Here is a 13095-nt window from a genome sequence, read left to right as displayed (position 1 = left end):
GGTTGTTCTTCAGAACCTTCTGATGTTGAACAATTGATTGTTATTGTTGCTAGAGAGAAGAAGAGATAGACGTGGGACTGAGGTGGTGGGTCACCTATTTGCGCTTCAAAAGTGGAGCTTTGTGATGTGTGACAGCCGTCAAACACTGGAACGACACCACTGGTCTTAAACAGAGGCACTGGAACATGTCAGGGCCAATAAGCCACCGCAACAAACGGCGGGAAAAAAAAGCAACAGTTGTTGGTTTTTTTTGCTTTGACCACTGACTTACTTACAATCAAACAAACAGCTGTTGAAAGTCAACATGACTGCGCGTGATGATCAATGTCTGTTTGTTTGTTTGAGGCAAGGGCATCGTAAAGGTCGACAAAAAGGGTCAATGTCAGGGGTGTGGAGTCTTAACTGAGAGACTTAACTGAGTTTTATAAAACATTCTAAGTGCATTCGCATTCAAAAACCTGTCAAATTAGTTCAAATTAGTTGTTATTAAAATTCAATGTTATCAGGTTTGGTCATCACTTACATTTTGCAGTGTACAAGACAACAGTAGCTGAGCAAAAACATGTTTGCGCAAGCTAACCACACTAACCACTAGTTCCTTTATGGAACGAAATGTATTATAGAACTTTCTCCATATCTCAGAGCATTATCAGCCTGACACAAGCATTATAAAAAAGTAAGTGCATGCTGCTTCTTTTTTCTATCTCTGCATCTTTTTTTTTTTAATGGGAAGGCATTGTTTGCTTTCTGATGCTGAAATGACCTACATTTACTTTTATGGTCATTACAGGCCTTATAAATCAACAGATTGATGAATAATAATAATAATAATAATAATAATAAAAACATTTATCAGAATCATTAACAATTATAATCTCTATAGCATAGTCTACAATATGTAGTTCTTTAAAATATAGATCTAGATTTAAATAATCTATATTTAATTGTATATTTTATATTGTTTTTAATTGGATTGTAATTCTATATTTTTATATTTTATTTTTTAGCTCCGCAGTTTTCCCCCCCCACAAATAAACCCTATTATTATTCGAAAATGTGTATAAACAAATTTACTGATAGTAAAAATCAGGGTTTTCCCAAATCCTGGGAGTTCGGCAAGATTAAATCGTGAAAATAAAAAATAAAATAATTGTAAAATAAAAACAATCAAAATTAAGCACTCGGAAAAAAAAAATATATATATATATATATATAATGAAAAATAAAAATGTTTTCCTGCATGTCATGTGACCGTTAACTAACATCAGAAAACTGTCAACATGTAAAGTGAAATATTAACTTAAAATCTTCAAGTAATATTTTATTTTTTGTTTGGCTGACATAAAAGTGTATCAATTCCTGGTATAAATCATTGATGTAATAGTCAAGAAGTCAAAGATTCCTCTATTTACTAACAAGAAAGGTCTATTTTTTTGTGTAAATAAATATAAAATTAAGGACACAACACCCTTACAGATACATGCTACTGTTGTTTTTCAAACAGAATGAAAGAGCATAAAGGTGCGTGACATGACAGCGAACATGGCATGCAAGACATCTGAAGCGAGCAGTGTGTGTATGTATGTGTGTGTTTATGAGATGCAGCCAGCAGACTGCATGGTAAGAGTGGTCCGCTGGGACAACTCCGAAATAACAACAAAGAGTCATCAGAGGTCTGGATGAAAGCCCTGTCATGAAATATTTCACTTCTCACAGTCCACACCTCAATGAGTGTTTGCTCATAGATTGACTGACTGAGGCTTCTGCCAGAGCACATGGGATTTTGACCACAACAAACCTCGGATCTAGTGGATACCTCAGTATAGCCACAGTTAATGCAACAGAACACAATCACTGAAGCTCGTATAACAGTGCTTTAAAAGGCTTAGTAGGTGCTGTATCTCAAACTTTTTCGTTGCTTTTTTCTCAAATTAAGTCTAAATGGCTTTAGAATTACATCATTTCAGAATGGATGATGCCACAAACAAACAAAACAGTACAAATATAAAGAATAACTGAGATGCTTTTAATGTTAAGAGTTTGTTGAAAGTTCATGTTTGTTATGATTCTAGATCTGTTTCTTCTAGCAGTTCATCTTACATCTCACAACCCTTCCTTTGTTTTATTTTCATTTCAACAGTGCCATCATGTGGACTTCTTATGTCTGCTTAGCAGTTGTAAATTCAAAACATAAATATGAAAGCCCAGACATAATCGTTATAGTGCAATGATAAAAATAAAGGGCAGATTTTAAAAATGTATGAGAATTCATATAAGGGAAAGCAGATAATGTTTTAAGTTCATGTCACATGTTGTCAATGAACACATAGTTTTCTAAAGTATCAACATGTGGTAACAATTGTACATTTCCTGTTATCTGAAGAAAGTTAATGGTTTTAAACCAGTCATTTTAATATCAAAGCACTTAACACTAGTATTATAATTACTTGCAGGTTGGCAATTCCAAACCCCTGTCAAGGTTGCATTTGAAGAAAATTACTTAATATTTATCTGACATGTACAGTATCTTGGAGTCGGACGAGGCAGTTCACATTACAGAAGATTGCTTTGTATTATGGCCATTTTGGTAAATTACATTGGCCTTTGATCTCTGTCAGTTGATTGACTTGCATGGTTTTCATTATAAAGTCTAGCAAAGTCTGTCTGTAGTAAACAAAATCAGAGGCATAATAGAGAGACTGTGTCCAGCTGTGCTTAAGATTGTAGATCAGCCTTGATTACAGAAGCTTTGAAATGCTCTTGCTGAGAAAGACAATTGTTTTGCCGTTTCACCCTTTATTGCCATGGATGCTTATTGCTTTTCTGTTAATACACAGTATTGGCTATTTTTTTTCTCCAGTTAATCTCTACAATCTAACCATGCATGCAGAATATATATATATATATATATATATATATATATATATATATATATATATACATATATATATATATATATACATATATACATATACACTCACCTAAAGGATTATTAGGAACACCATACTAATACTGTGTTTGACCCCCTTTCACCTTCAGAACTGCCTTAATTCTACGTGGCGTTGATTCAACAAGGTGCTGAAAGCATTCTTTAGAAATGTTGGCCCATATTGATAGGATAGCATCTTGCAGTTGATGGAGATTTGTGGGATGCACATCCAGGGCACGAAGCTCCCGTTCCACCACATCCCAAAGATGCTCTAGATCTGGTGACTGTGGGGGCCATTTTAGTACAGTGAACTCATTGTCATGTTCAAGAAACCAATTTGAAATGATTCGAGCTTTGTGACATGGTGCATTATCCTGCTGGAAGTAGCCATCAGAGGATGGGTACATGGTGGTCATAAAGGGATAAACATGGTCAGAAACAATGCTCAGGTAGGCCGTGGCATTTAAACGATGCCCAATTGTCACTAAGGGGCCTAAAGTGTGCCAAGAAAACATCCCCCACACCATTACACCACCACCACCAGCCTGCACAGTGGTAACAAGGCATGATGGATCCATGTTCTCATTCTGTTTACGCCAAATTCTGAATGTCTCAACAGAAATCGAGACTCATCAGACCAGGCAACATTTTTCCAGTCTTCAACTGTCCAATTTTGGTGAGCTCGTGCAAATTGTAGCCTCTTTTTCCTATTTGTAGTGGAGATGAGTGGTACCCGGTGGGGTCTTCTGCTGTTGTAGCCCATCCGCCTCAAGGTTGTGCGTGTTGTGGCTTCACAAATGCTTTGCTGCATACCTCGGTTGTAACAAGTGGTTATTTCAGTCAAAGTTGCTCTTCTATCAGCTTGAATCAGTCGGCCCATTCTCCTCTGACCTCTAGCATCAACAAGGCTTTTTCGCCCATAGGACTGCCGCATACTGGAGGTTTTGCCCTTTTCACACCATTCTTTGTAAACCCTAGAAATGGTTGTGCGTGAAAATCCCAGTAACTGAGCAGATTGTGAAATACTCAGACCGGCCCGTCTGGCACCAACAACCATGCCACGCTCAAAATTGCTTAAATCACCTTTCTTTCCCATTCTGACATTCAGTTTGGAGTTCAGGAGATTGTCTTGACCAGGACCACACCCCTAAATGCACTGAAGCAACTGCCATGTGATTGGTTGATTAGATAATTGCATTAATGAGAAATTGAACAGGTGTTCCTAATAATCCTTTAGGTGAGTGTATATGAAGACTTCAGGGGCCGTATTCACAAAGAATTTTAAGGCTAAAAGTAGCTCCTAACTGGCGAATTTAGGAGCAACTCCTAAAAATAATGGGCGTGTCACTCGTAACTTTAGGACTCCTAATTTTGTTGACTAAGAGTAATTCACGAAGCATTTTAGCCCTAAAAGTAGCACCTAAGTCTGGGACAGCTTAAAAGAAGTCGAGAGGACTCCTAACTCATTAAGACCTATTCACAAACCGCTTTTTGTGGCATTTCACGTTGCGGTGTTTTGAAATGCGTATGCGGCGGCTACAGGAGCTTCCAATCGCGAGGGAACAATTTTGCATTGTAGGCATAACTAGGGATGCAATAACGCCACCAACAACAACCAAAACTAGGCTACTCATTGCATGTAAACTAATTGTAACGTTTCATTGTGAATCAAATTGAAATGTTCTTCTCTTTGCAAATGTAGGCAGAGGCATATAGTGACAGATTAATTCAATAATGTTGCAAAGATATTGCATCAATCCATATGTTTCATTAGGCTACTAGGCTATTTGTTTTGCCTTACTCTTTATTCATTTAGGCTATTTATTCAGTTATTCATCATCTTCCGTCCTTCGCACTACTTGTGTAGCGCACGCATTCTCAGACCTGTCACTCATCATCGTAGGGGAGGTGTTTGGAATCATTAGCCAATCAAGGTGGTCACTTCAGTCAAGCTCGTGCATGAGTAATGACGTAATCCATAGCAACGAAGACTCACTCTTAGTTTAGGAGTTGTCATTTTTCTTTACTAAGAGTAGGTCTGAAAGGCATTGTGAATAACTTTTAAGAGAAAACTCCTAGCTAAAATCTTTTAGTGCGATTTAGGAGTACTCTAGTGGTAAGATAAAATGCTTTGTGAATACGGCCCCAGATGCAAAAGCCTCTAAGTGCCATCTGAAATTTTCTTCTAAAATGAGTATTTTTATCAAGCTCGTATATTTAAGTTCAGTAATTTCACTTTAATGACAATTAATAGGTAATTTGAATTGCCATTGCACAAGTGAAATAAGTGAACATAAACATACAAGATTGATAAAAAATTTCATTCTAGAAGGAAATTTCAGATGGCACTTAGAGGCTTTTGCATCTGAAGTCTTCATATATATATATATATATATATATATATATATATATATATATATATATATATATATATATATATAGGGTACAATGGGGCTATAGGCTAAAAAGGTAAAATGCTCCTTTGATTTTATTTTCCTCTAAACCACAAGATGGCACAAAAACTTGTCGCAGCACTTTTCAAAACATCCGTTTTTCAAGATGCACGTGGAAATTGGTCTGATCCTTGACGTAAAGTTGATTCTGCGCTAATTTGATCTAATATTTGATGTTTTTTTTTTAATGTTGTAAATTTAAGTAGCAAATCAGAATTGCTAAAATTATTGAATATATTTTGAGACAAAGGTCTTCTAAGTGATTTTCAGTTTTGCTCAAGCTAATAAAGCAACAGTTTTTCAATATCGAAAGAATATGTAAAAATATGGTATTTGGGGTAAAAGGCACAAAATTTAAAGGGCAACTCTCGCCAAAATGCAATCTAGGGTCTTTTTGTTAATCTACCCGAGGCAAACTTTCGTTTGAAAGCATAATTAGAATGGAAACGCCACTTTTAAGTTTGACCGTATTTTCGTTTTCGGTCAAATTGCCTTTTGAATGGGAGTGCATGGGGAACTTCTATGATAGCATCAAAAATCGCTATTTTTAGTTCATGTTGTGTCGAATTTTTCTATTCGACACAACATGAAACTTTGCTTGAAGTATCACCAGAGGCTCTACAAATGAACTCGAGCATTGACAACATTGTTTGTGTACACAGAGTTACTAAAAAGAAAGATTTTGAACAACTCACTGTAGCTGTGTCCGCCGGCATTTTGACAGTCAAAAATAGTCTATTTTAGTCGATAAGTTGGCTGTCCACCTTAGAAATAATCACATTTAAAATTAAACTATCAGATTTAAAAAAATATTAATCATATAATATAGGCTAATAAAATATGGTTTAATGTCACTACTGAAAATCTATATTAAATTATTATGGGATCTCATTCAATGCTTTCAGAATCTTTACTTTTTAAAATAATTTTTATAAACATAAAAAAAATGTAAAATAATTGTTTATATATAATTCAAATGTATTTTTATATTAACATTTTAATGAAAGTATAGCCTATTTATTGAACAATAATGAATTATTTTACTTATCAAAATAAACAGAAAATAGTGCAAACATTGCTAAAGTAATTATTTTGAACAAGTATTAACTTAGACATCATAAAAAATATATTATTTTAGCTAAAGTATTTGTATAAATAACGTGCGCCTTTTACCCCTTGTGTGGGGTAAAAGGCCCACCTTGCAACCTCATACATTTATAAGATTTTTAAACAAAATAAACCACTTTTATGAGTGTATAATTGGATGTATATCTTGTCTGCAATCATGGGAATAGAGAAAAGCAATTTGTTTCTTAAGGTATGCCTTTATCCCCGTTGTACCCATATAGCTATATTAGTGCAAGTGTGGCAGCTGTCAGTAGATGTTATGAAGGGACAGTGTTGGGTGTAATGGATTACTAAGTAACTAATTACTGTAATTTGATTCCTTTTCCCTTGAAAATGTCAAGTAAGGGATTACTCTTAAAGTCTTGATTTTTCTGTAATTTAATTACAGTTAGGGGTGCGCGGAGCACAACCTAACGCAGGGCTTATTGTAACAGGCATGTTTTAAAAGTTTCCACACATGCCAGCATGACAAAACTTAGTGTAGCTATTTACTAGTTACCATATCAACACTATATATAGAGAAAGAATTGCACCAAAATTCAAAAATCTTTGGAAGATATCACTGAACATTTATTTAACCATAGCAAATTTCTTACTGAAGTTAATTTTTAGTGTTTGTATACAGTACAATGAGACAAATCTGCATTATTTTAATCTCCAATTATTGTTATTTAGCAGTTGAGATAGTCCTTTAATGCTTATGAATTCTATTGAGAAACCACGAGAAAGAGGTGAATAAAGACTGATAGTCAATGTTCAGAAATTATGAACCATGCTGTATTGTTGTTTTGCTCTTCGTTAAAACATTTGTTCACTTTTAATTATTAAAACATGCTATTATTGTATATGAAAAGGTTAATAATTGCATTTTATTGACAAAATATTTTAGTTTGTCTTTTATATTTTTGGATTAGATCAGATAACATTTCAAGCTTTCATATGGAGATATGTCCATTAACATTGAATTGCCACAAACCCTAAATGATTAAAAATCCAAAAACATAAGAGCATATAGGGTATCCACTTTTATTGAATTCACAAGCATTGGTGTTCGTACATTACTGCAAGTTGAACCTGTAAGTAGGCTACAGCCTTTTTCTCCATAAAGTGTGGAATAATATTACAATAGCTCTACATGCTAAAAATGAGTGTAACGTTCCAGTGTCATTACTGAACTCAAAATACCCTTCCTTACTTGCCCTCACATTTATACTTCTAAAAGCGGGATCTAGTTCATCAAGATCAGCCTGACGCAACCAAACACTGAGACTGACAAGAAAATGACCATGAAAATATGACTCCCCTCATTATCCAAGATGGAAAATACTTAAGCGGACTTCCAAAAAGAGAAATCATGGAAATACACTTTTCGTGTCACATAAGGTCTGACTGTGAATGCCATGTCTCTGGCTCCACACATTCTCTGCTGGAACACTTTACTGGGCTCTCTTTCATTGCTGAGACACATAGAGGGCAAATCTGTTGTGAATTAAAGCGTCATATTTAATACGTCTATGATTCCATCGGACACTTGCTCTCAGTTGGTTTTTCAAGTCCAACTTTGAGAAGACGTTTAAACTGTGGAACAGTATTCTGTGTGTTTGAACTCCACATTTTGTTTTGAGAGTGATATTGTATATCCTTGTAACCACAGACCTTGGCTAGGAGAACTGAAAAACTTAATCGAAGGACTACAAGAACATGGTACTGTATATGAATGCAGAATAAAATGCTGTCGTGTCACGCCATCTTGAGGAGGAATTATGGTATTGCACGGTATAGACAACATATTAATGAATACTTATAACGGCTCAGATTTATGGAGGAATATTATAGACAAAATCTTTTTTTAAATCATTTTGAGCATAAATACGCAACACATTTCTTTTTATAATTTGATCTGTAATATTTCTCTGGCTGCACACTTAAATCACACATATACAGTAGATGCTTTCTTTTGATACAATTGTGATTTTTTTTTTTTATCATCAAAGGAAAGAGCATTTTCTGAACATAAAAATATAGCAACCAACAGAATTAATTTAAAATAATAGTTTTTTGCTTCTAACACAATTTAATTCAGACCACATCTGTGCGGAGTGGAGAGGGTTCGGGTAAAGCTTGACAAAACTGTGGTAAAAGCTATTCTACTTTCTTTTAGCATATGTTGTTTAAACATACTTCTTGAATTCATCATAAAGCACGAGCACAAAAGCGCCCCCCATTCCTCTGAGTACATTAGACAGAGCCCCTTTGAAGAACGCTCTGCCGCCCTCATCACGAGCGATCTTTCTCCAGCAGTCAATGGTTCCAGTGTACATAATATCCGCTGGGAAAACAAAAGACAAAGGCCTGAGTTTAAATAAATGCATATTTGATAGAGAGCAGGGAGTTATTCAAATGAGCCAATATGTTTGAGCAAATGTGTGTTGTATACCTCCTTTGCGCCCAGACTGCATCATCATGCGACGCCGCACAGTGTCAAAGGGATAGGAGACCACGCCAGCCACTGCCGTCACAGATTGTGCAATCATCCAGCTGACCACAATGTGGGTGTTCTTAGGGTCAGCAAGCATGCCTGTACGTCACCACACAAGAAACAATGCATGGACCTCGTTTAATTCAGAACTCAAGAATTAGCCGTATGAATTTGAATTGAACTGGCCATATCACAAGTTTAACTGGAATGATAGGAAGGAAGAGGAATTTACTGAGCTGTAACTAATCTAAGACTTAAGAAATACAAAAACATTGCACTCATATTACTGTGAATGGGAGAAAGTGCAATGGTAATATGGCGGAATAGGTCCCGCCCTCTAAATAAAAGAGCCAATCGCCAATAGAGTGAAACAGTGGGGTTCCGGAAGTAATAAACCTTTAAAGACAGACCTACTGTGAGCTGCGAGGTTATTAATCCATGGTATTGCTTTCTTTCAGCTTATTTTTTAAAACACTCATGTTTAACAGTGGAATTCCTTGTGAAAATCTACACTATCCACGATGCTGTACAGAGAATTACACCAGAAAGTTCCGCCCACTCCCATGAAGCACTCCGAATTATGTAATCGAGTCGATCTCCCTATGCTCTCAAAATACTTGTATATATATATATATGTCTTTTTGTTTAATTTTCTAAAACTTTTTTGCTTCAAATCTGTGTAAGCTTGTAGTGTTGTAATTCACCTAGTTGATTGGCTTGGTTTAAGGCTTATAATTCTTTAACAAAGACTTTTTTAAATCCCTATGGGAAAAATGTATGGAAAAGAATACTTCCAGAACCAGCACGGCAAAAAAAAAAAAGGGGGTGGGCACTGATTGGTGTAATTTTCTGTACAGCATCATGGGTAATGTAGTTTTTCACCAGGAATTCCACTGTTAAACCTGATTATTTTTAAAATAAGCTGAAATAATGAGGGCTGACGGCTTCAGCTGAAGCAAATACCATGGATTAATGACCTCATAGCAGCCTTTAAAGGTTTATATGTTATCGTTCAAAATAAATTTCCTTGAAGAGAAAATGAATCGAGTTTGCACTGTTGCACTCTATTCAAAGAAAACAAAGGTAATGCATTCTGGGAAGTGAAGTGTTCTTCCACCCTGGTCCACAAAAGTTAATTTTTAAATAGGAAGAAATATATAAACTAAATACACATTTTCAAAGCTTGACTTAAAAAAAAAAAAAACTTTTTTCTAAACTTTCAAACCAGTTTCGTTATTATTAATTAAAGCGATTACAAGTTGCTTTCATTAATTTAAATTTAGCTGAAATGAAATAAAATAAAATATAAATATTTTATGAAAAACTGCCAACTAACTGAAATAAAATAAGTCGAAATACTAAAATTACTACAACTGAAATAAAATAAAGCTAAAAAACATCATTAAAACGAATAAAAATGACAAAAGCACATAACAAAAATAATTAAAACAAACTAAAATGTATAAATAAAAGCTACTATAATACTCTGAAGCACAAACCTATTACCTTTAGCAGTGTCATAGACTCCGAAGTAGGCCGCCCTGTAAATAATGATGCCCTGGACAGAGACGTTGAAGCCCTGATACAGACCCCGCAACCCATCTGACTTAAAGATTTTGGCCAGGCAGTGGGCCAGCCCATTGAACTCTCTGGAGCTCCCAGCTTTCCCGACATCTGCACCCAGTCGGGTACGAGCAAAATCAAGGGGGTAGACGAAGCAGAGGGAAGTGGCTCCTGCAGCTCCACCGGAGGCCAAGTTGCCGGCAAAGTATCGCCAGAACTGCGTGTGCCTATCAACTCCACCCAAGAAAACCTGTTTGTACTTGTCCTTGAAGGCAAAGTTGAGGGCTTGTGTAGGGAAATAGCGAATGACGTTGGCTAGGTTGCCACGCCAAAAGGCAATAAAGCCCTGCTCCTTAGGAATCCTCACAATACAGTCGATAATACCTTTGTACTGTTTGTCTGCAGTGATCTGCTTGCTGGCATGTTGTACCTGTAAAGTGAAACACAAAATCCTGTGAGTTACATGATATCTGGGTTGGAACAATATTTGAATCAACCAATCAGTTTGATGAGTGGGTTTAGTTTGATGTTTGTATCTTGAGGTTGGGGTTTATACAGGGACGGATGGAGTTAAATACTGAAACCCCCATAAATAGTGTCTAGTAATGAGAAAAAAAAAAAAAAAAAAAGCTCACTAAGGCTGCATTTATTTAATCAAACATACAGTAAAACAGTATTATTTTATAATACTATAAAAATATATTTTATAACAATTTAAAATAACTGTTCTCTATTGTAATATATTTTAAATGTAATTTATTCCTGTGATGGCAATGCTAAATTTTCAACAGCCAGTCTTCAGTGTGAAATCATTCTAATGTGCTGATTTGGTGCTAGAGAAAGATTTCTTATTATCATCAATGTTGAAAACTATGATTCCTAATATTTTTGTGTATATTTTGTATTTTTGTAATTATTTTGCATGAATACAAAGTTCAAAAGAACAGCATTTATTTCTTTTTGTAACATTATATAAGTCTTTACTGCCACATTTAAAGCATCTTTGCTGAATACAAGTATCCACTTCTTAAAAAAATACTTTTGTACTTTTTGTATGACAGTTTCCACAAAAAAAAATTAAGTAGCAACCACTGTTTTCAATATTGATAATAATCAGAAATGTCTTTTGAGCAGCAAATCAGCATATTAGAATGATTTAGGAAGGATCATGCAACACTTAAAACTGATGCTGAAAATTTCAAGTGGTGCTCACTGCAGAGCCCAATGACGTCCAGCTCCCCCTCTCTGGACATAATGGCTGGAGCTTGTCCTAGTCCAGCTCCACCTCTGTGGACCTAATGGGTGGAGTTATGTTTAGCCATGGGGTTATGGGTAGGGTTAGGTGGTTGGACCGTCCAGCTCCACCCATTGCATACAGCGAGAATATTCAAGTTCCAACCACACCCTAACCCTCCAAAATCCCTCCACCCCTTTAGACGTCCAGTGAGGAGGAGCTAGGCGTCATTTGACTCTGCAGCGAGTGCCACTAGTAAAAAGTCTTAATAACCTGTTTTATTCTGTGGCAGAAACAAGCCTCCAAAATACATTTTAAAATATATTAAAATGGAAAACAGTCATTTTTAATTGTAACATTATTTCACAAAATTACAGTTTTTACTGTATTTTTGATCCAAAATGGTTAGACTATGCTCATTTAATAGTTATTTTGATCCTGGAAGATCTAAACATAATGTCTCGGCCTGTAACACGAGACAAGACTGCAGGGGACAGAATGTACCACCTAGCACGCAGATAGAAATTCACAGTTTGACCTTAAAATACATTCGAGTTACAAAAATTTAGATATAAAGATCCAAATAAGAGAACTCAAGAATAGACACTTGGTATTAGAATGCAAATTTGAGAGTAGAGATGCTCGAGGGATGCGGATGTTGCGAACAGACAACTCAAAAATGGCCTCTGAAGGACAAAGTCGTGTCTTAACGTAAATCAACGTCAACGCCACAAGATAATTCATGTTACTCTTAAATGCGACAGAAAACGGGTTATGTATTTGCATGCATCATTCATAAGATATCAGACTGCGCTAAGATTAGTCAAGGTGATAATCCTCACGGTCTCACCTGCAGCAGCAGTTTGACTCTCTCTATCGGTGCGACTGCGGTCTTGGAAATTGCCGCTGCGACACCACCGGCCAAAAAGTCTTTAGCAAAAGAAATGGCAGCATCAGCCATGGCAGCGTTGATTCTTTAGCTCAGTGTATTAGAAAACACGATGTACTGAACGTGCTTGCTTGCAGAAGCAGGAGGTAGAGTAGAGCGGAAAGTGATGGGGAGATGCGTAGTGTGTCCTGTCCTCTACAGCCAACTCTCGAGGTTTCTCGCGATGTTTGCACCCGAATCAACAAGTCCTATAGAACATTTTATGACATGCTATTCTTAACTAATTTATAACCTTGTAATGAATTGGGTTACGCCTTATATAATGTAGAAATGCTAGTTTATGTTCTAACTTATTACATTTCTTATATGATTCTAATTTAAAAGAGTTTTGAACAATAAACCAACATACAAAATCACTGC

The 13095-nt window shown here is 35.8% G+C and overlaps 1 protein-coding gene across 1 annotated transcript; it reads right to left on the bottom strand.

Moving 5' to 3' along the window:
* Nucleotides 1–7522: 7522 nt before the first annotated feature.
* Nucleotides 7523–12911, bottom strand: slc25a6 (solute carrier family 25 member 6). Its single transcript, XM_079881163.1, has 4 exons — nt 12637–12911; nt 10496–10982; nt 8948–9088; nt 7523–8839 (listed from the first exon to the last, which is right to left on the bottom strand). The coding sequence occupies exons 1-4, from the start codon at nt 12745–12747 to the stop codon at nt 8682–8684; spliced, it is 897 nt and encodes a 298-aa protein (XP_079737289.1). The 5' UTR covers nt 12748–12911; the 3' UTR covers nt 7523–8681.
* Between the last annotated feature and the right edge of the window lie 184 nt (nt 12912–13095).

This window comes from Squalius cephalus (genome assembly GCF_949319135.1).
Source record: "Squalius cephalus genome assembly, chromosome: 9".
NCBI lineage: Eukaryota > Metazoa > Chordata > Actinopteri > Cypriniformes > Leuciscidae > Squalius > Squalius cephalus.
Note: the sequence above shows the minus strand (reverse complement) of the source record. Positions and strands in the feature narration are given on the sequence as shown.

Excerpts from the sequence above, each read along its gene's own strand:
- slc25a6 (XM_079881163.1), bottom strand. The coding sequence starts at position 12,747 with ATGGCTGATGCTGCCATTTCTTTTGCTAAAGACTTTTTGGCCGGTGGT. Across the intron at positions 10,983-12,636 it reads GAGTCAAACTGCTGCTGCAG|GTACAACATGCCAGCAAGCA; the intron begins GTGAGACCGTGA and ends TTCACTTTACAG. Across the intron at positions 9,089-10,495 it reads AGTCTATGACACTGCTAAAG|GCATGCTTGCTGACCCTAAG; the intron begins GTAATAGGTTTG and ends GGTGACGTACAG.